The 22,726-nt window shown below is 50.8% G+C and overlaps 1 protein-coding gene across 3 annotated transcripts in view; it reads right to left on the reverse strand.

The window, feature by feature from the left end:
* CNKSR3 (CNKSR family member 3) overlaps positions 1 to 22,726 on the reverse strand; it is a 225,828-nt gene that overhangs the window by 11,315 nt on the left and 191,787 nt on the right. For all 3 annotated transcript variants that reach the window (XM_066596055.1, XM_066596054.1, XM_066596056.1), the window contains one exon: positions 2,105 to 2,229. In XM_066596055.1, the coding sequence (XP_066452152.1) occupies positions 2,105 to 2,229 (125 nt within the window). The remainder of the gene's footprint in view (positions 1 to 2,104; positions 2,230 to 22,726) is intronic.

Genomic DNA, 22,726 nt, shown 5'->3' on the forward strand with positions numbered 1-22,726 from the left:
AGTGTATAATCCCACTTTGTTTCGCGAGACCACCCCTTTAAGGCCCATTTAGACTGGAAGAATGTCGGGCAAATGATGCCCAACACTCGTCCCCGCACATACTCGCTCTCTCCAGTACTGCTGCATGGGAGCTAGTATCGTTGGCTCACAGCGGGGCGGCTTGAGATTTCTCTCCTCACGCTCCCACGCCTCTCTCCATTGATTTAACATAGCGGCTGCTCAATACTGAACGGCTGTTATTTACACTGAAAGATCAGCATTCAGCTAATCGTCCATCCTTTATGCAGCATAAATAATGGACAATGAGGTGAACCATGAGCGTTCAGTGTAAATAGCAGCCATTCAGTATTGAACGGCCGCTATGTAAAGTCAATGGAGAGCGACGTGGGAGCGCGAGGAGAGAAACCTCCTGCAGTCTCCCCGCCCCCGTGCTGGCCGCTCTGTGAGCAAGTGTATGCAAGACATCAGACATCGTTTGCCCGACATTCGTCCCGTCTAAATGGACCCTTAGTCATACCTCGTTTGGAATACTGTGTCCAGTTCTGGACATCCCAATTTAAAAAAGACAGACAAAACAGGAGCAAGTTCAGAAAAGAGTTACCAAGATGGTGAGCGGTCTGCAAATCATGTCCTATAAGGAACGGTTAAAGGATCTGGGAATGCTCAGCTTGCAAAAAAGAAGGCTGAGAGGAGACTTAATAGCGGTCTACAAATATCTGAAGGACTGTCACAGTGAAGATGGATCAACTCTATTCTCATTTGCACAAGGAAAGACAAGAAGCAATGGGATGAAACTGAAAGGGAGGAGACACAGATTAGATATTAGAAAAAACTTTCTGACAGTGAGGGTGATCAATTAGTGGAACAGGTTACCACGGGAGGTGGCGAGTTTTCCTTCAATCGAAGTCTTCAGAGGCTGGACAGACATCTAACTGGGATGATTTAGTGAATCCTGCACTGAGCAGGGGGTGGGACCAGATGACCCTGGAAGTCCCTTCCAAATCTATCACTTAATGACTCTATGAATTGACGTGTTCCCAGTCACAGCTAAACTGTTGCAGCCGTTCTGAGGTTTCCACCTTGCTTTCAGGCCGGACCAGGGTTTGACGGCGTTCCTACCTCTCCTGGAGCTGAGGGGTGTGGTGGAGGCAGGAGTGATGTCATTCAGCACCTGCTGCTGACTAGCTCAGCTGCTATTTAAGCTGTGCTAGCTTTGACCTCTGTGCTGGTCAATTCACTGCAGTTCTATGCTGGACAGCGATGGTGCAACACACAGAGGTGGAAGCTCTGCATCTTAAAGCTAAGTGCTTTGCTGTTTTGGTTTGGTTTTTGTTTATCCTTTTGTTTTGTGTTAGGGCTCCCAGACAGGGACAGGTCAGTGGCCCAGGCCCGAGTGCAGGCTCGCACTTTTCAGCGCGGTCGGTCTGCCGAGCAGGCAGGGCCCCCTCCTGGACTAGGGGAGTATAGGGAGAGAATTTCCCCATTTATTTTGTGTTTTCTTTGCACGTTGTGCCTTTCATTTATGTTATTGAGGTTGCACGTTTATTGAACGCAACACAAACTCCCCACCTGCCACTGTCCTCAGAGCGGCTGGAAATGCGCTTAAATGCATGAAGAAAAAAAAAAAAAAAAAAATATATATATATATATATATATATATATATAATTATTTTATTTAATTTTTTTTCTTTCTAAAAACTACCTAGAATTGCACTTCAAGCTTTCTGAATCTGGGAGGTTATCATTGCATTGATTTTCTGATAAACATGGATCATAAAAGAATTGGAAATTGACAGTTATCCATAATCATGCTATCTTTAATCAAATTTAAAATTATTCGCAGTTTTATTTAATAGGACCTTCATACCGAAATGATAGTCTAAGTTGTCTGAGATGCCAATAAAGGTGGTGATGAATGCAGATTTTACAACAAATACGTTGAAATCTTGCAGAAATAAATAGCTGGTTTACCTGTAAGGTCACCAAATTTGGGCATTAAAATAAGTATAAAAATAAAATGTAAATATCGTTTAATGTTGTGTAGATTTATACACATAGACTGTTACCAAGCCTGTAGCTTTTAATACAGTGGCTTTATATATACCTTGGGGAGTACGGGACTCTTGGAGGTGGAGGAATGTAAAGATCGAGAATTGCTGGCTTCTCTTTCTTCAGTGAGGTATCCAACGTGCTTTCAGGTGATTGTGTTGTAGTGGGTGGGGGGCTTGTCTAAAAAAGAAAGAAATACATTATTTTAAATAATTGTGTTAGAGATGATGGGTAGTAGATGATTGAGAACTGTTGGCATTGTAATGGTATGAAGATGGAACTGGAGGGAAGCTGTAAGCTTATGTTTGATCCTTTAATATACGTCTTAAGCTGTTCCTACAGTCCCACATAGCAGATGTCCTGGAAGAAGGTGGAATTAGATTTTAACATCATTTTGTTCTAAATACTGAATAGTCCCCATCAAGGATTTGATATTAACTTATTCCCATATTGAGAACACTTGTATCCTGTATGTCGGGGTTGAAAGGTATACTTTTAACCAATAGATATCTAACGTGTATGGCCAATCCTAGATGATGAAAGTCACATTTACCAGATGTGACAAACAACTGACAGACTAATTTCATTGTCATTTTAGATGCACCAATAAAACCACTAGATTCTCACTGTGCAACATTTTGAGAGAATTTAAATAGAATTGTTTGATAACAAGTCTATCCTCTCCTTTATTGTTATTAAAGAACTTATCCAGGGATTATTTGTTCAGCCTGTGCTACCCTGTTTCCCCCAAAATAAGACGCGTCTTATATTAATTTTTGCTCCCAAATATGCGCTACATCTTATTTTCAGGGGGCGTCTTATTTCGTCGCGGCAAAACAGTCTGTGGCCACTAATCCCTCAATTGGCCAGCTTTGTGGACGAAATTTCTCAGAAATCTCGTCCACATGGGACAGCAAATCTGTCACGGCAAAGCTGGGAGAAGCCGGTGTTGTGGTGCGGATTCACCGGCCACAGAAACGGAAAAGCGTGCAGCCAGGTCGCTTCAAAGCAAGCGGCTGAGTGCCGTGGGTTTTGAAGCAGCACTTCCCCGGCGGAAATCTCGCTGTTTATCGCTGTGGCCAAACCGAGATTTCTGCTGGAAATACACTCTGTGAGATCCCAGCCTTAAGAATCACACACAGGTTGCCTGATTCACACACAGAGCCATAAAAAAAATAAGGCCTATAAAGTAACGTACCTGTCTGCAGACAGAAATTCCTGTACCACTTGTAAGCAGGGATGGTATTGCAGATTTCGGCCACCAGGGGGAGCTCATCACAGCAGACATGTACAGCAGGAACAGAATGTACAGTATGGACTTTTCCAGCCAGCAAGGGGAGCTCACAACAGCACACTCGTACAGCACAGCAGGGACAGGATAACAGCAGACTGTTGTCTCCTACCTATACATCTGGAGGTAGGAGACAACGGAGATGGCAGCAGGGGACAGGCCTTTTGACTTGCCTGCACACTTTACTATGCCTAACTATCGGGGGGTGCCTTATATTTGGGACTTCTGCAAATTTAGGGGGTGCCTTATTTTCGGGGAAACACAGTAGTAAAATAACAGAATACATGCTCACCTTCCCTGCTGCCCCGCAGCTACGGTTTCAACGCTAAATGGTCCTTGCTGATCTTCACTTCTGGGAGGAAAGTTATTACAACACGAAACTTGGCAACGTGACCGCTGCAGTTATTCCGACTGAAGGGAGTTGGTGATTGACTGCAATGGTCACATGGTCCGTTTGTCGGTGACATCATCGCTAGCAACCGGAAGTATAGAAAAAAGAGGATTTTTGGTACTTACTGTAAAATTTCTTTCTCGTCTTGTTCAGCCAAGATTGTGGGTATAGCTACTGCCACTAGGAGGTGACATTAAGCAAAAAACGTGTTAACTCTTCTTGCTAGCTATATCCCTTCCTGCCGACATTAAGCAGTTTATATGCCAGCAGTAGGAGCAGCCATGCAGGATCTGAACAGCAAGGAAAAAACGGATATTTTTGGTATAACTTACCGTAAAATCTCTTTCTCGTCGCGTTCATTGGGGGACACAGCCAGACCATGGGATATAGCCACTGCCACCAGGAGGTGATACTAAGCACAAGTGTTAACTCCTCCCACTGGCTATATTCCCCCTGCAGGCACTCAGCTAATCAGTCTGTATGCAAGCAGTAGGAGTAGCCAGTGGAAGTACGACCACAAAAACAATACTTTTTTTTTCTTTAATATACACCACACATATAATGTTCTGGACTAATATCACGCCATCTGTGACTGAAGAACAGAAAGTCCAGCAACGGCTCTTTAAAGAAAGAGGTGGGTGCTGTGTCCCCCAATGAACGCGACGAAATAGAGATTTTACGGTAAGTTATACCAAAAATATCTGTTTCTCGTCCGTATCATTGAGGGCCACAGCCAGACCATAGGACGTCCAAAAGCAGTCCCAAAAAATGGGGTGAGCCATTTACAACAAGCGGTCCAGAGCAGTTAAAGGACCGCCACCTGCAAAATCTTCCGGCCCAAGGAGGCATCTGATGATCTAGACGTGTGGACTTTATAACATTTTGAGAACGTATGCAAGGAGGTCCATGTGGCTGCCTTGCATACCTGTAATGTTGAGGCCCCGTGACGAACTGCCCAAGAGGCCCCCACCGCCCGCGCGGAGTGGGCCGTAATCCGAAATGGCGGCGAGCGCCCCTTGGCGCGGTATGCCTCCATCACCAGTGTTTTTATCCACTTTGAAATGGTCACCTTAGAGACTGCTGATTCTTTACTGGGCCCCTCCGGAACCACGAACAGTGTCTCCGTTCACCAAAAATCTCTGGTTCTCGTTATGTATATTCGTAAGGCCCTTACCAGGTCCAGGCGGTGCAGCGCTCATTAATATGAAAGGGCGAGACCACCTTCGGAAGGAATTCCGGGACTGGTCTTAGGACCACTTTGTCTTGGTGAAACGTCATGAAGGGCGGTTCTACTGACAGGGCAGCCAACTCGGAAACCTTCGAATTGAGGTGATTGCTACTAAAAACACCACTTTCCAAGACAGGAGTCGCAGGGGGACCTCTCTAAGTGGTTCGAAGGGATGTGCTAGCATAGCCTCCAACACGAGATTGAGGTCCCACGTCTGAGTTGGTGGCCTGAATGGCGGTGATGCATGGGCGACCCCTTGGAGGAACGTCTGCACCGCCAGCCTATTCGCGATCGGCCTCTGAAATAGTACTGCAAGGGCCGAGACCTGACCCTTCAATGAGCCCAATTTCAGCCCCGCCTCGAGCCCTGACTACAAGAATGCCAGAATATTTGCCAGTGAAAATTGCATGGGCTGGATGTGCCGGTCCTCGCACCAGCCGAAAAACAGTCTCCAGACCCGATAGTAAATTCTAGATGAAGTCGGCTTCCTGGCCTGCATCATTGTTCGGATTACCCCTTCCGTGAACCCTTGTCTCCTTAATACTTCGGTTTCAATAGCCACGCCGTTAAACGTAGCGACCTGAAATTCGGATGGAAGAGGGGTCCTTGGGACAACAGATTTTCCCGCTCTGGTAGTTGCCACGGTATGTCGGCCAGCAAGCTCTATGATGTTTGCGTACCAGCTCCTTCTCGGCCAGTCTGGTGCTACCAGAATTACTGGCCGTCCTTCCTTCTTAATTTTTCCCAATACCCTCGGAATGAGGGGGAGAGGGGGAAACACGTAGGGAAGTCTGAAGTCTGCCCATGGAATGCCTAGTGCGTCTGCTGCCGCTGCCTGCGGGTCTCGGGACCGGGCCACAAACGGACGAACCTTGTAGTTCATCCGGGATGCCATTAAATCCACGTCCGGGGTGCCCCATTTCTGACAAATTGCCTGAAAGACGTCTGGATGTAACTCCCACTCGCCGGGATCCACTGTCTCCTGGCTAAGGAAGTCTGCCACCCAGTTGTCCACACCCGGGATATATACTGCCGAAATAGACCGCAGGTGGCTCTCTGCCCAGCCAAGTATTTCGGCCACCTCGCCCTTGCGCTCCACGTGCCCCCTTGATGGTTGATATATGCTACCGCTGTAGCGTTGTCTGTTTGGACTCGTACGTCCTTTCCCTTGAGGCTGGGTTTGAAATGCTGGAGCGCTAGGCGTATGGCTCGTAGTTCCAAGGCATTGATTGGGAGTTTTGCCTCGCTCTGCGACCACTGTTTTTGTGTCGACTGACTCCCCAGTGTTCCGCTCCAGCCGGAACGGCTGGCGTCCGTGGTTAATATTACCCAATGCTTTGGTATCGCCTCAAATGATGCTACCATCTGACCCAATACCTTCATGCAATACCTGATGGTTACTGATCTCCCATGCATCAGGGACCTGATGCTGCTGAGAAGCGTTTCTCTCTTTGGTTGGGGTAGTTGAATCTGGTGCTTTCTGGTATCGAACACCATCCCCAGAAACTCCAGGCGTTGTGTCGGAGCTAGGCAGGACTTGCTGTGATTGATCATCCACCCAAACTCCTCCAGCGTTTGTAGGGTGATGCGCAGGCTCTCGAGGTTGCTGTCTTGAGATGGCGCCTTTATCAGGATGTCGTCTAAGTATGGAACGGCTACCATGCCTCTCACGTTGAGGAGCGCCATTACTGCCGCCAGGACTTTCGTGAATACTCTCGGTGACGTCGAGAGTCCAAACGGTAGGGCCGTGAACTAATAATGTCTTCCTTGGGCCTCGAAGCGCAGGAATTTCTGATGTGATTCCCGGACCAGGATGTGTAGGCATGCATCCCTGATGTCCACAGAGGACAGGAACTCCCCCGGTTCCATGGATGCTATCACGGACTTGAGGGATTCCATCCGAAAGTGTCTTGTCCTGATGTGTTGGTTTAGCCGTCTTAGATCGAGCACTGGCCTGGTCCTGCCATCTTTTTTGTGGACTAGGAAGAGGTTTGAATAAAAACCTTGTCTTCTCTGCCCAGTAGGTACTGGCTTCACTACCCCCTGAGCCAGCAGGTTCTCTATCGCCAGCTGGAACTTGGCTGCCCCCTCTGAAGCCACCGGCCCCCTTGATCTGAGGAAGAAATCCTGAGGTCTAGTCGCGAATTCGATTGCGTACCCGACGGAGATAATCTCTCGTACCCAGGCATCGGTCACGCGGCTCCACCATATCTCCCGGAACAGGGAGAGCCTGCCCCCCCCCCCTGTTGACAATGGGTGGGGGCGGATACTCGTGCTGTATTTTTTGCGCCTGCGCCCTTTGCTGTTCTTGCCCGAGACCGCCAGGTTGGCCTTGACTTTAAGGAGGGGCCCTTTCCTTCATCTGCTGGGGTCCTTCTAGGCTGGGACCACTAGCCCGTTGCAGACCGGGACGTGAAACGGCGGAAGGATCGAAAAAAGGGTTTTTTCTTAGATGGTGCCTTCTCTCTTCTCATAAGGACCTGCGGGAGGGAAGTACTCCTTTCACCTGTAGTGTCCTTAATTAGGTCGTCTAACTTGGTCCCGAAGAGTCTGTTGCCCTCAAAGGGAAGTTTTGTGAGGACCATCTTTGACGCTGCGTCCGCTGACCACCCTTTTAACCAGAGGGTTCGTCGTGTGACGACTGATGAGGCGGATGCTTGGGCCCCAAATTTTGCTGCATCCAATCCTGCCGCTCAAACGAATTTACCCGCTTGTATGAGGTTATCTGTAGCCTCCAATAATTCGCTGGGTGGAGCGCCTGCCAGGATGTCTTTACGGAGCTGTTTTGCCCAAGCCACGGAAGCCTTGCTTACCCAGGCAGAAGCGAAAATGGGCCGCAGCGCAGTGCCCGCCGACTTAAAGGCTGATTTTGCTAGCGTGTCCAGCTTCCTCTCCTGTGGGTTTGCCAATGTCACGACCTCCGCTGAAGGTAATGCAGTGCCTCTTGACAGAAGCGAAACGGGCGGATCCACTGCTGGGGGGTGCCGACCACTTCTTTACGAGGTTTTCTGGAAAGGGATATGTAACCTCCCAGGACTTCCCCGGGTGCCTAAACAGTTTGTCCAGATTTTGCCATTCTTTTTCTATAATGTCTGCAAAGTCTTGGTGGCCAGGGAACACCTGTCGCGGCCGTTTTTGCCGCTTGAAGGAAACTGTCGCCGGGGGTGCCTCCGTAGGCTCATCCGCCAACTGGAGAGTCTCTTTAACAGCTACCACCAGACTGTCCATTAAGGTGGCCAGTCAGGACACTTGCTCATCATCCAAATCGGAGAGGGATGAAACCCCTGACCGTTCGTCCTCCTCTGAACCACTACTACCTCCTGCCGATGACTGCGACCGTTGTGCCTGGGCTGCACCGTGGGAGGCTGAGGAGCAAGAAGCCCGGGTGGGAATGGGCCGGTCTTGCCGAATACCGGGACTGCGAGGAGTGCCTAGATCGATAGTAGATCCGGATGGGATCCGTGATACGAGTCCCTGGACCGGCGGGACCTGGATGATCTCCTGAAGCGACGGGCCCTGCGGGAAGTGTCCTCGCTACTACGGGATCTCCGTCTTTTATGTGATCTCCCTCGAGAACGTTCCGGGGATGATGCCTCAGAACCAGACTCTAGGCGGCGTAGAATTGCCGCTGAAGAACAGGCTAGGCCTGAGACCGCCACGGCAAGGAATCTCGCCCATTCAGGCTCCACAGGGGCGGCGGGGGGCACCGGGGTCCCTGGGGCTGGCCGAGCTGGGACACATTTTGCACAGCGGGGATCCCCCTGACCACATGGAAATTTTGTGTTGCATAAAGCACACGCATAATATTTAGCCCTCCCCATAGCCGGACTGGAACCCTCTGGTCTGGGGTCAGACATGGCGTACTGCAACAATGAGATCCCAACAAGAGGGGGACTACTCATACTGCCGCGGGAGAGTACCTGCAGGGGGGGGGGGGGAGTGGAGGGACCGCGAGGGAGTGCTGCCTCGGCAGGGTTTACCCGGTCCTGCAGCTGTTTTGCGAGTGTCCTTGTGCAGCTGGAGCCTCTGGGTCCTGAAGCACGTGACGGTCCTCCGTACACTGACGTGGGTACCAACTGCTAAAGACGGATGGTGTTATCCTGGGCAGGAGCTAGCTGTTGATGTCTGATGGTGACGACTCACTGGCGATCTGTTGCAGCTGGAGCTGAGTCTGGCGCTGACCCCTGACGCTGCTGAGGCTGGCGCTGGGACTGGCGCTAAGCTGAACCCGGTATTGAGAGGGCGACGGGACCGGCGCTGAAAACCGGGCCGGTCTTGCTGAGCAAAGCTGAGCCTGCTTTGCTGAGGGCGACTGCCTAACACAGCAGGACCACAAGGGTACTGCTGCCTATAAACTAGGAGCGGCCACTTTCCAGCCAGGCCGCCCCTTTAAATAGCCCGCGCGGTCAGAGCGGGCGTGGCCTGCCCTGGAAGCCAAGCCGCAGACCGGAAGTGCCCTGTTCAGCCCGGACAAGTGGCCGAGACTGGCGCCCCGCTCCCCAGGGCGCCGCAACTCGCTCACCATTGCCGCCCCACGAGCTCTGCTGCCACCAGCACCCTGGCTCTGTTCCTGGCTAGCGTCTGCCGCTGCTTGCGGTCACCGCGGACTCCTCTCTGGCCGTGCGCCCGCAGTCTCTTGCTGGCTGTGCATCCCGCAGCTCCTTGCTGCCCGCGGCTTCTCTCGTGGTCCCGACCGCCTCCAGCTGCGTCCCCGGGTCCTGGTCAACCGTAGCCTTTCCACAGGTAAAGCGCTGGTTGCTTTAAGGGTTGGTCTCCCGGGGGATTTGGGGAGGGGGTCCTTTGGGGGTCCAAGCCAATTGCTCTGTACACTGCCCTCTACGCCTGTGCTCCAGCAGTGTCCCCCCCCCCCCCCCCCCCCGGCGCATACCGTGCAGAGGGGCGCCACTCCAGGGGATGGGGAACCCTATCGCTGGCGGGCTTCGACACCAATGCGCAAGGCAGGGTCGGGCCACTTTTTCTTCGATGGGTAAGACTCCGCAGAGTGGTGGAGACACCCTCTGCTTGCGTCTTCTCCGGGAGGACAGGCAAGCCAGGGAAAAGCCTCGACTCCCCGTACGCTTGGTACGTCTGCCTCCTGCAGACACTAAGCTAAAGACTGATTAGCTGAGTGCCTGCAGGGGAGATATAGCCGGTGGGAGGAGCTAACACTTGTGCTTAGTGTCACCTCCTAGTGGCAGTGGCTAAACCCCATGATCTGGCTGTGGCCCCCAATGATATGGACAAGAAAACAGGCATAACGGTTACAACTGTGAACCAACAACAGCACCATGTGCAACTTACCAGAACCAAGTATCCGTCAGGATGTAACCTGTAAATATCTGGGTGGGTGCTGTGTCCCCCAATGAACAAGACGAGAAAGAGAATTTACGGTAAGTAAAGTACGGTTGAGCCTGCAGCGCGTCAAGCACCAGGTTCAAGTTCCAGGGCGGTATCGGGGCTCGGTAAGGCGCTGCGGCATGCGCGAGTCCCTGAAGGAAGGTGCACACAGCTGACCTAGCCGCCAATGGGTGCTGGAAGAGGATGGACAACGTCGATATTTGTCCCTTGAGAGAACTCAGGCTGAGTCCCATCTCCAGCCCGTACTGAAGGAAAGACAAGAGGCGAGCCAGCAACAAACGCATAGGGTGTAATTCCCTATGGCATCATAGGAGGAAGCTTTTTTTACATACACCATAGTACACTTTGGAGGAGGATGGTTATCTGGCCTTGATCATTGTCCGGATCACTGGTTTCGAGAAACCCCAGGCTTTCAGGACGCGGCTTCAATAGTCACGCCGTCAAACGTAATGTGGATAAATTGTAGTGGAAGAGGGGTCCCTGTAAGAGAAGGTCCTCCTGCAGAGGGAGCGGCCATGGGGAGTCTGCCAGTAGGTCAATGAGTTCTGCGTACCACATCAGACGAGGCCAGTCCAGAGCTATGAGGATTACCGGAAGTTCTTCCCTCCTGATTTCTTGAGAATTCTGGGAATCAGTGGAAAGAGTGGTAACACATAAGGAAACTGAAACTCTGTCCACGAAGTCACCAGGGCATCCACGGCTTGTGCTCTGGGGTCCTTTGACCTGGCCTCGAAGTTCGGAAGCTTGTAGTTGAATCTGGATGGGGACGTGGAGGTACGCATCCTTGATATTGATTGACTACAAGAACTCGCCCGGTTCCATTGACGTGATTACTGCCCGTATTGATTCCATGCGAAAGCGACGCACCTTCACGTAGTGGTTCTACCTCTTCAGGTCCAGGACCGACCTGAAGGATCAGTCCTTCTTTAAGACAACAAATAGGTTTGAATAAAAACCTGTGAACCGCTGAGAAGCAGGGACCCGCACTACAACTCCTTGAGCAAGTACCTTGTGAACCACCTGTACAAGTACATTGGCCTTTTCCGCTGATCCTGGTATCCTGGAGCTGAAGAAGCGGTCGGGTGGATGGTCTGCGAATTCTATAGCATAGCCCTCCGAAATGGCTTCCCATACCCAGGCGTCCGATACATGCACCAGCGAAACCTTGCCAAACTGGGAAAGACGTCCCCCCACCCTGCTCACAGTGGGTGGGGGCTGGCCTTCATACGGACAACTTTGTGCGCGTGGCCTTAGGGGGCTGAGCCTTTGCGCCATGCAGGCCTAGTCTTGAAGGACGGTCTTCTCTTTTGGTCCTGCTCCTGTGTGTTCCTCTTATTCTCCGGTGTGCGTGGACTATTCCTGCGAAAGTAACGAAATTGGAAACTGAATCATCGTGGAGCCGTCGGTCGACGACAGGTGTGAACTCTTTTCCCTTGTGGCTTCTGAAATAATCTCGTCCAACCCGGCTCCAAAGAGCCGCTGGCCTACAAAGGGGATGTTAGTCAGGGATCCCTTGGAGGATGCATCCGCGTCCCAAGACTTCAACCACAAGGTTCGACATGCGGCTACCGACGCCGCCAATGCTCGAGCCATAAGCCTAGCAGCATCCAAGGAAGCTTCGTAGATGAACCTGTCCGCCTGCTCTATCTGGCGCGCGATCTCCGCCAGTTCTTCCGATGCAGCCCCCGCTAGTATGCCTCTGCACAGCTGTTTTGCCCAGTCAGTGGTAGCCCTACTAACCCAGGTAGAGGCGAACATCGGTCTAAGCGCTGATCTCACTGCTTCAAAGGAAGATCTAGCCAAGGAATCTATCTTCCTGCTGCGAGTATCCGGTAGTGATGAAGCATCCGGCAAAGGGAGAGTAGTGTGCTTCGCCAGGCGGGAAACCGGCGGACCAACCGTTGGGGGCGACGCCCATTTTATTTAACCAAATCTTCCGGGAAGGGGAACTGACGTCCAGACGCTTCGGTTTTACAAAGTCTGTCCGGAAACTTCCACTCCTTAGCCAAAACCTCCTCAAAATCCTCATGTGGCGGGAATGTCTTCGGGGACTGACGCGGCCGCCGAAAGGAAAGGCATGGCATAGGGGTGGAGAGCGGTTGTTCCGGTAGCTGGAAGGTGTCCCTCACCGCCACTATCAGGCAGTCTACCATCTCGGATACGCTGGGCAGCTGCTCGTCATCAATGTCAGGGTCAGACAGAGACTGATAGCTCTGCTTTAGCGCAGCTGTTCTCTCTGGAGGAAGGCAGCGAGGCTGCTCCGGCAGAAACTGCACAGTTCGGCGATGTCAGAGACCTGGAGGAGTCCTGAGAGCCGGATAGTCTAATGCGCTTCCGCGGTCTAGCACTAGAGGGATCTCTCCTGGCAGTGTCATTTCCACCAGACACATCTGGGGCAGGAATAGACGCCCGGTCCGGTCTGTCCAAAATCGTGCTAGACGCGAGAGTAAGGTTGGATACTGCTTGCGCCAGGGAGCGGGCCCACTCTGGTTCTATAGAGAGTGAGTGCTAAATGGGCGAGGGGCCTGTATTGGGTTGTACGGGCGCCTGCCTGGAAGCGATACAGTCAGCACAGCATGGAAATTTTGCATTACAACGAGAGCAAGCGTAGTGCGTTGCTCTGGCTGATCCTTGTCCGGACTCTTGTGTTCTGGAGTCGCACATGGTGTTATGGTATGGCACGTTGTAACCTGCCTTTGCTAGAAGAATGCAGGGACGGTACAGTGCAGGGCAGCTGCCACCAGGGCAGAGCTTACCCGGTCCAAGGAGGTCTGGTGAGCCGAGGCTGTGTCCACCCTTGCTGGCAGCAGTCTGTGGGACTACAGGTCCCAGCGTGGCGAAGATGGCAACTCTAGGGAGAAGGGGGTGGAGCCAAGCGCTGAGCCACTGAGAGCTCGGGTCCTTTGGCACGCTGGCTGAGACTGGCCAGGAGAGCCCGCTAGAACTAGTCAATGCCCACCCTATGACGAGGGGGGCGTGACTATGTAAGCCCGGAGTCAGGGACTAATTTTTTAGGCTCTCGATCATCTTCCCACCCGTTGGTGCTGCGCGGGTACCTGTGCGAGCCCCTCGGCAGCCCTGTGCTGCTCTGATCCCCATCGGGAGTCCCAGGAAGCCACCGTCACTGTGTAGGCCCCGGCCCGTGGGAAGCACACGCCTGCGACCCGGAGAGGCCCCCCCCCGGGAATGGAAGAGCATGCTTCCTGGGGGCCGGGAAAACGTAGGTCCCGGCCCCTGAGGGGGCTAGTGCAATGCATGAACAGAATAGTCGGGTAGAGAGGGGACCCTGCATAGCCAGCATGGAGTACAGCAAGTGGGGGGAAAAAATAAAGGCACAAACTTACCTCTGTACGGCGTGTGGCTCCCCAGTTCCAGCAGAGCTATCCTCCCCGCGATCGCCTTCCCTGTAGGTCGCTGGTCACATTCAGGGTGGGGTCCCGAGTGTGCCTCCTTGCCTTCTGATGGACCCGGCAGACAACAGAGGGTTGATTCTCCTCTGTTCGCCCTCCTCGGTGGGTTAACGGGGAGAGTCCTGCCTCCCCGTTATTCCCTGATCTATTCCATAAAATTCAAAAGAAAAAAAAAAATCCAAGAAAGGATCTCTGCAGATGAGACCGTCTGCCTCCTATGACACAAAGCTAAAAACTGGGAAAAAATACACCTTTCTATGTATTCACTGAGGGGTGTTTTGACCCCACATTTTCCTTTCAGGAATTAATGCAATTTAGAGGAGAAAAAATAAAATTTCATATATTTGCAGTTTTTTCCCCCAAAATTTTCTATGGTGAAAATGAGGATTTGCACCCCAAAATGGATACCTGTTTGTCCTAGATTCAGAAAGATACCCACTGTGGCCCTAATCTTATGTCCATATGCACAACGGGGCCCAAACCGAAAGGAGCAGTACACGTTAGCTGTTTTTTAACTTTTACGTGATCGCCCTTATCCGTTAGACCACTGCAGCCCTCGGTCACTGCTCTAGGCAACCTTTAGTAGCCAGGAGGAAAGAGGTTTTAAATTTCCTTGCCCCTCCCTAGCTTCTGTGCTTGTGTCCATCATTTTGGCGACGGGCACATGTGCTGAAGCTTGGGAAAGGTCCGCAGATAAGGATCTCGTCAGAGGACATTGCCGGAGACTTTAGGTAAGGGATTTCACCTCCCTTCATGGTTCAGATCCGTGATGGTAGGTGAAACTTTAGCTTTTTTTTTAAATACTTTTAAACTGGATAACGGCGATCACATGACCAAGAACCCTATACTGCGGCCCCCTGTGAAATCTCCAGGCTCTCGGGTATGTTTAGTAGCTAGGAGTAGGGAGATTTTAAATTACCCAGCTTTTGCGCATGCGTCTGCCATTTTGGTGATGGGAACATGCGCAGAAGCCAGAGTAAGGTCCAACAGATTAATCCAGGGGCCCTAGGTACGTAATGTCATTTCCCCTCAAGGATGTGATCCATGAGGGGAGAGGAAACTTGTTGTCTCTTTTTCACATTTTTTTTTTAATGATCGCTGTTAACCACGATCATGTGACAAGAAACCGCATACAGCGGTCTCCAGTGGTAACTTCTGCTCCCAGCTAGCATGTGTAGCCAAGAGCAGAGATTTTTTTTTTAACCCCTTAGTGACCAAGCCTGTTTGCGCCTTAATGACCAGGCCAAATTTTGCAAATCTGACATGTGTCACTTTAACATGGAAAAACACCAGAAAGGTTTTGCATATCCAAGCGATTCTGACATTGTTTTTTCACCACATGTTGTACTTCCTTTAGGCGGAAAAAAAAGACCAATAGAATTTGTGTTTATTTATTAAAAGCGCCAAAATTGGGAAAACTTTGAAAAAGCGGGAATTTTTCTTACCGATAATTCCCTTTCTTGAAGGCATCATGACAGCATACATCTGGAGGTTGCTCCCCTGTTGACCTGATGGGACAGGAAAAGGCAGAGCATAAAAGAAACCTCCCCTCCACCAAACACCAGTGCGTTCCAAATAACCACAGTGACAGAATATTTAACCAGAAGGTGTGTTTTTATTGTCATCACACACCTCAGACAAAGAAACATAAGCATACACATTACCTCATGTGTTAGACAAAACAAGGGTAACCATGTCGGTAGGGGGAGGGGGGGGGGGGGGGAGCCCGTATGCTGTCATGATGCCTTCAAGAAAGGGAATTATCAGTAAGAAAAATTCCCGTTTTCCCTTCGACATCATGACAGCATACATCTGGAGGAATACCAAATAACTGGCATGGGCTTTTTTAGGGAGGGATTACCGCTTGGAGCACCTTCCTACCGAAGGTTGCGTCCTGACTACATTTAAAGTCCAGCCTGTAGTGTTTAATAAAAGTATGGCCAGAAGTCCACGTGGCTGCGTTACAAATCTGCTCGATTGACGCGTGCGCTCTTTCTGCCCAAGAAGATGCCACCGCTCTGGTCGAGTGGGCCTTCAATCCTTCTGAAGGAGGGATGCCCTTGGCCTTGTAAGCCTCCTGGACAGCTCTCCTGAGCCACCGGGCGATCGCATCTTTAGAAGCGGCCCTTCTTTGGCCTGCCCCTGAAATTGAACGAAAAGTTTATCAGTCTTTCTGAAACTTTCCGTTGCCTCAAGGTACGCTAGTACAGCTCTTTTGACATCTAGATTATGGAGCTTCTGCTCCTTTTCGTTTTTGAAATCTTAGCAGAAGGCTGGAATAACTATTGGCTGGCCTCTGTGGAAATCTGACAAGACTTTAGACTGAAAGGACGGGTCTAAAGAAAATACTATTTTGTCTGGGTGAATAGTCATATATGGGGCCCTTTGTGAGAGGGCCTGGATTTCACCCACGTGTCTAGCCGACGTGACTGCCACAAGGAGGGCTACCTTATACGTCAGCAAGGCGATGGATAGATCTCTAATAGGTTCAAATGGGGGATCGCAGAAGGCCTGAAGGACTATGGTCAGATCCCAGGGGGGTGCCGTAAGTCTTGTAAATGGATGCAATCTACTTGCCCCTCTAAGAAATCTCCTAATCCACCTGTGCTCCGCAAGCGCGAGATCAAAGAATGCCCCCAAAGCCGCAACTTGGACTTTGAGGGTATTCGGACTCAACCCTTTATCCAGGCCCGCCTGGAGAAAATCTAGGATTTTACGGATGTCTGGCTGATCTAACTGCTGGATGGCCTGGCCCATCCACTCTGAGAATTTTTTCCAGACTTTGGAATAGATCTTTTCTGTTGAGGGTTTAAGGCTCTCGCTAATAGTGGAAATTACGTTAGGAGAAAGACCCTTCCCCAAGAATTTTACCCGTTCAAGATCCAGGCCGTAAGCCTGAACTTGTGACCTCCGGGTAAAGAAGAGGGCCCTGCAGCAATAGGTCCGGTCTTGGTGGAAGGTGCAAAGGCTCTCCTACTGACAGATCTCAGGAGGGGAAACCAAGGTCTTTTGGGCCAATAAGGTGCTACCAGAATTACTGACAGGCTTGACCGCAGTAGGAGCGAAATTAATGGTAAAGGGGGGAAAAGCATACGCTAAGTCCCAAACCCAGGGGTGAGAGAGCGTCCGTGTCCAAGGCCTGTTTCTCCGCGCCTTGGGAAAAGAAAAGCCGGCACTTGGTATTTGCGCTTGACGCAAATAGGTCTATTTCTGGTACCCCCCATTTCGTCACAAGCAGGCTTAACACCTCGGGATGGAGTTCCCACTCTCCTGGGTCCACTTTCTTCCTGCTTAGAAAGTCCGCGGCTGAATTCTCGGCTCCTTTTATGTGAAAGGCCGACAGTGACTTGGTTGTGAGTTCCGCCCACTGAAGGATCCTTCCAGCCAACTGCTGCAGTAGAGGATTCCTGGTGGTACCCTGGTGGCGAATGAGTGACACTGTCGTCATTATCTGAAAAGATCCTCACATGCTTCATCCCTAAGAGCGATTGCAGGCTACGTAGGGATTTCCACACCGCATTAAGTTCTGTAAAGTTAGATGAACCAGATCTCTCATGAGCGTCCCAAGTACCCTGTATATGACCGCCTTCAAAGTGGGCCCCCCACCCTTTGGCGCTGGCATCTGTTGTGATTATTATTGCAGGGTCCAAGTTCCATTCGGATGCCCGTGACAGGTTGTCCGATGACAGCCACCAGCGGAGTGAAGATCTGGCTTTAGCAGAGATAGAGATTGGCCGGTCAAGTGAGGACTGTAACTTGTCCCAATTCTGAAGGATTAGTGACTGGAGACCACGACTATGGAACTGGGCCCAGGGAACCACACCAATACACAAAGTCATTAGCCCCAGGATCCGCATTGGGTCTCTTATTGTTACTCTAGATTTTTTATAGAGAGTGGAACATTCCTCTAAAATAAGCTGTTTCCTTAGAGGAGGAAGGGGCGAATTTTGGAGACTGTAATCCAGAATGACTCCCAGGACTTTTTTCCTGGTTTCTGGTTCCATGTTGGATTTTAGATCATTAATAATCCAACCCAGGTCCTTAAACAGTTGAAGCGTGGAACCCAAGTGTGACCCCAGAATAGTCGGGGAATCTGCCACGAACAGGAAGTCGTCCAAGTAGGGGACGATAATAATCCCACGATTGCGCAAAAAGGCAACCATTTCTATCACCACCTTGGAAAAAATCCGCGGAGCAGAGGAAATTCCAAATGGGAGGCAAATAAACTGAAAGTGACAGATTTCCCCTTCCATTCTCAGCGCAAACCTCAGGAACTTTTGCGAGTTGGCGTAAATAGGGATGTGAAAGTAAGCATCCTTTAGGTCAATTGTAGCCATAACATTATCCCTGGCAATTAGGGTTGCAGTTCTGATAGTCTCCATTTTAAATTTCCTATACTCAATGAATTTATTCAGTTCTTTGAGGTTAATTATTGTGCGGTGGGAGCCATCTGGTTTGGGAACCAGAAAAAGGGGGGAATAAAATCCCTTCCCCCGTTCCTTCTTGGGGATGGGGATAACCGCGCCAAGATCCAGCAGGTTCTGTACACCTCTCAACAGAGCCTGCTCTAGGCCTGGAGACTGGATTGAGGTTACAATAAATCTGTCAGGGGGGCGAGATTCTAGTTCGATCTTGTACCCCTCCGCCACCAGGTGTAGCACCCACTCGTTAGTCGTTATGTTACGCCAACTAGTGGCAAAACGAGCCAGTCTACCGCCCACTGGGCACGAAGATGCGGGCTGAGGGACAACAATAAGAGTCTTACCCCTTCCACCCTTCGGATAAGACCATCTTCCGGTCTTCCCTTTCCCAGCGTATGTAGACGAGGGACGTGGAGTGAAGGGTCTCTTGGGCGGTCTGATGGCTGGCAGTCCCTGGTTCTTGTCAGCTGCTTTTTCCAGCAGGCGATCCAGGTCCGGTCCAAAAAATGCGTGCGCCCCGAAAGGGTAGGGTACACAGCTTGTTTTTGGATGTTAAGTCCCCAGACCACTCCTTTACCCAGACTGCCCTTCTGGCGGTGTTGGATAGGGCTGCCATGCGAGCTCCGAAGCGGACTATTTCCATAGAGGCATCCGCCAGAAACCCCGTTGCCATCTGTAGCAGAGGGATGCCGCTCGCAAACTCTTCCCTGGAGGCTTTTTTGTCAATTAGGGATGCGAGCTGATCCAGCCAGACCGCCATGGAGCGAGCCACAGAAGTGGCCGCGATATTGGATTTTATAATAAGGCTGGACGTGGACCAGGCCTTACGCATGGTCATGTCCACTTTATTGTCCAAGGAGTCCTTTAAGTGGGACGTATCTTCAAATGGTAATCCAAACTTCCTGGACACCATAGCGATAGCCGCATCTACTTTCGGCATTTCGTCCAGAAACGCCACCTCGTCTCCCGCAAATAAAAGGCGCTCCTTGAACTCCCTAGGGATTAGTGGAGCCTGATCCACACAATCCCACTCGTTCAGGATTAGTTGTTTTGAGTGTGGCATTTACAGGAAATGAAGATTTCCGTTGTGGAAGGAATCCCGCAAACATATTGTCTTGCGCCGTGCGGGGTTGCTGCACCTCTTCCTCCACCTGCATGGTTCTACGTACAGCTTTTAAAAGTTGATTCATGTCAGCGGTGGAAAAAAGGTACTTTTTCTCCTCCTGCAACACTTCCCCAAGATTATCAAACTCCAAATCTTCCGCCATGTCAGAGTCGGACTCTGACACAGCCGGAGCAGACCTTCGTGTAACCCCTGAGGGCCCAGGTTGGAGGTCCGAGAGGGAGGACTGAACTTCTTCCCGGACGACCGACCGAATTTCGGACATAAGGGAATATTTTTTCTCCTGCAGAACTTTTGCAGAACAAACGGCACATAATGTTTTGGTGTAGGAGTCGTCGAGTTTGGCCAAGTACACTGGACACTTTTTACTTCTCCTCCTAGCCTCCCTAGGTTTTTGAGTATACCTGTCCTGAAATGACAAGGGAGAACTCTGTTAGTAAGGAAGTGTATGTAGTGCAGGTGTCTGTAGGCCCACTGGACCACTTACAGTTTGGAGATTCTCTGGGTCCTCTCTGGCCGACATCCTGCGCTTGTGGGATCAACTCCTGTACTTAGGATCGATTCCCCAGCGTGAAGAAACACCAGCTGCTTCCCTGGTGCAGAGGAGCTTTAAAAATTGAATCCAGTGCCAGCCGCGGCAGGCCACGCCCACTTTCCGATAGGCCACGCCCCCTGCGGAGCGTCTGCTGTCACCATGTCACTCCCTGTGCTCCGCCGAGGCCACGCCCCCTTGAGGAATGCTGCAGCTCGGCCCTGGACCCAGAGATGACGGCCACAGTGGTGCCGGAAAGCCCGTACTTGGACCCAGGCCCACGCAGTCCCCGGTTAGCTCCCAGATGAGGTTCTTCCCACTGGGGCAACCGGGGCTGCCAGGAGACATGCCGCCGCTCACCGGTAAGCCCTGGAACCTCCGGCATGGGACAGCATCGCTGGAGCTCTGCCGCTGCTGTCCTGAAGGGACAGGAAAAGCACTGGTGTTTGGTGGAGGGGAGGTTTCTTTTATGCTCTGCCTTATCCTGTCCCATCAGGTCAGCAGGTGAGCAACCTCCAGATGTATGCTGTCATGATGTCGGCCCAAAATGAAAGGAGCAACCGGTGGCTTTCGGAACAGAAATTTTGCTTGAAGGAGATTTAGGCCCCATTGCCCACTTGTAGAGCCCTTGAGTGACCAAAACGATGGAGAACCCCCACAAGTGACCGCATTTTGAAAAGTAGACCCCATAACGAATTTATCTAGGGGTACGATGACTTTTTTGACTTCACAGTTTTTGAATGAATCTAAGCCAAGCAGAAGGAAAAAATTACGATATTCATTTTCAATCTGCTCCTGGAACTGCATGAAGGCGAGCGTTCCCAGGGCTTCTTGTAAATTACGTATTACAGGTAGCGGTCTGAATAACGCCGGACTCCCGCAGCCGTAGGTGGAATCCGCTTGCGGAGGCCCGCAGCGGATGCCATCTGTGAGCCCGGCTGTGACCTTGCGTACGGCCGCGTAATGTACTGCGCATAACTGCCTACTCTCACAGGCGGTCATTCGCAGTAATTGTTTTCGCTTGTATTTCCTGCACAGTCGCTTAGCGATGACGCGGGTACCCGCAGCCCGTATACAATGTAGTTGCGTATGGGCAGCGGGTATATCGACGACCATGGAGCACAATAGGCTCTATGTTGCGTATATCCGCAGTAAAATAGAACCTGCTGCGTTCTCTTTTCTGCGAGTGGATTACGAAATTCCACCCCACTAATGTGAGCGGAATTGTGTAATCCAATGCGATTGATCTGCGTATTACCGCGGATCAGACGCATGCGGAATCCGTAGTTCATATCCGGTCATGTGAGACCGGCCAAAGGTAGATCGCTACCTTTTAATCACGTGACCTGGGACCGCTCAACGAGGCCACCCGTCACTGTTCCAGGCTCTCGGCAACTGTTGGTCACTGGGAGCAAGGAGATTTTAAGTTTCCTGGGCTCCCCGACTCCTGCGCATGTGTCCGGTGTTTTGCCGGCGGTCGCATGTACAGAATCCGGGAAAGTTCACGGAGGAAGATCGCGTCGGGGTGCAAATACGGAGGCCTCCGGTAAAAAGTTTCATCTCCTCTCACCAATCGCATCGGTGAGGGGAGATTAAACTAACTTTCTTTTTTTTTTAACTTTTGCGTGATTGCCATTATCCATTGGATAACGGCGAACACGTGACCAGGAACCGCTCACCGCGGCCCCCCTGTGAAATCTCCAGGCTCTCGGCTAAATTTTGTAGCCAGGAGCAGGGAGATTTTAACTTATCCTGGCAATCCACGGCTTTTGCGCATGCGTCTGCCGCTTTGGCAACGGCCGCGTGCGCAGAAGCTGTGGTAAGGTCCGCGGATAAATCCGGGGGCCTTAGGTACGTAATTTCATCCTCCCTCACGGATATGATCCGTGAGGGGAGATGAAATGTAAGCGTTTTAAACTTTTTTACTTTTTAAACTTTTTTACACTTTTTTTAAATTACTTTTTTACTTTAAATGATCACTGCTATCCATTGGATAACAGTGATAATCTCTGCAGGGACATCCCTCTGCTCCTGGCTACACATGGCAGCCATGAGCAGAGGGATTTTAAGTTTCCCGGGTCCTGAGCCCCTCTGTGCACGCGCCCGATGTCAATCATCGGGCGCGCATGCGCAGAAGGGGACTCAGGTCCCGGAAGACCGGGATGCCGCTGAGGACCGGGGGTGAGTATTTTCACCTCCCCTCATGGATCCGATCCATGAGGGGAGGTGAAAGTAAGCTGATTTTTACTTTTTTAAAAACTTTTTTGCGATCGCCGCTATCCATTGGATAGCGGCGATCGCGGGTCCGGGGACCGCTCGCCGCGGACATCTCCTGGTTCCCGGCTACCTTCAGGAGCCGGGAACCAAGAGATTTTAAACTCCCCGGGGTTCCCATTCTTCTGCGCATGCGCGTGACGTCATTCGTCTGGCGCGCATGCGCAGAAGAGCCGCGCCGGGTCCAGGAGGATCTTTTCTTCGCGGCAGACATCGCGGAACCTGGGTGAGTATTTTCAGCTGCCCTGATGGATCCGATCCATCAGGGTAGCTGAATCTTTAACTTTTAAGGCACTTTTATTTACTTTTTTGCGATCGGCGCTATCCATTGGTGGTGGTGGTGGTGGTGTCCCCGCAGCCCAGGATGACAGATCCATGCTGTCGGCTATCCTGGAGAGAAAAAACTACTTTATTTTTAATGAGATTTTATGAATATTTATACTAATTTTTATACTTGCTAGAATTTATTGTAAATATTTATTTATATGTATTTGTACATTTTGACTAAGATTTATACATGCATTGATCATGCGACTGTTATTTATAGATACACTAATACTTATGTGCATTTGTAATATACACTAAGATTTATAGATGCATTAATTATGTGATTGTTATATTGGGTTATTAATTTTATAAAATCATGATA

Source organism: Eleutherodactylus coqui, chromosome 3 (assembly GCF_035609145.1).
Source record: "Eleutherodactylus coqui strain aEleCoq1 chromosome 3, aEleCoq1.hap1, whole genome shotgun sequence".
NCBI classification, from domain to species: domain Eukaryota; kingdom Metazoa; phylum Chordata; class Amphibia; order Anura; family Eleutherodactylidae; genus Eleutherodactylus; species Eleutherodactylus coqui.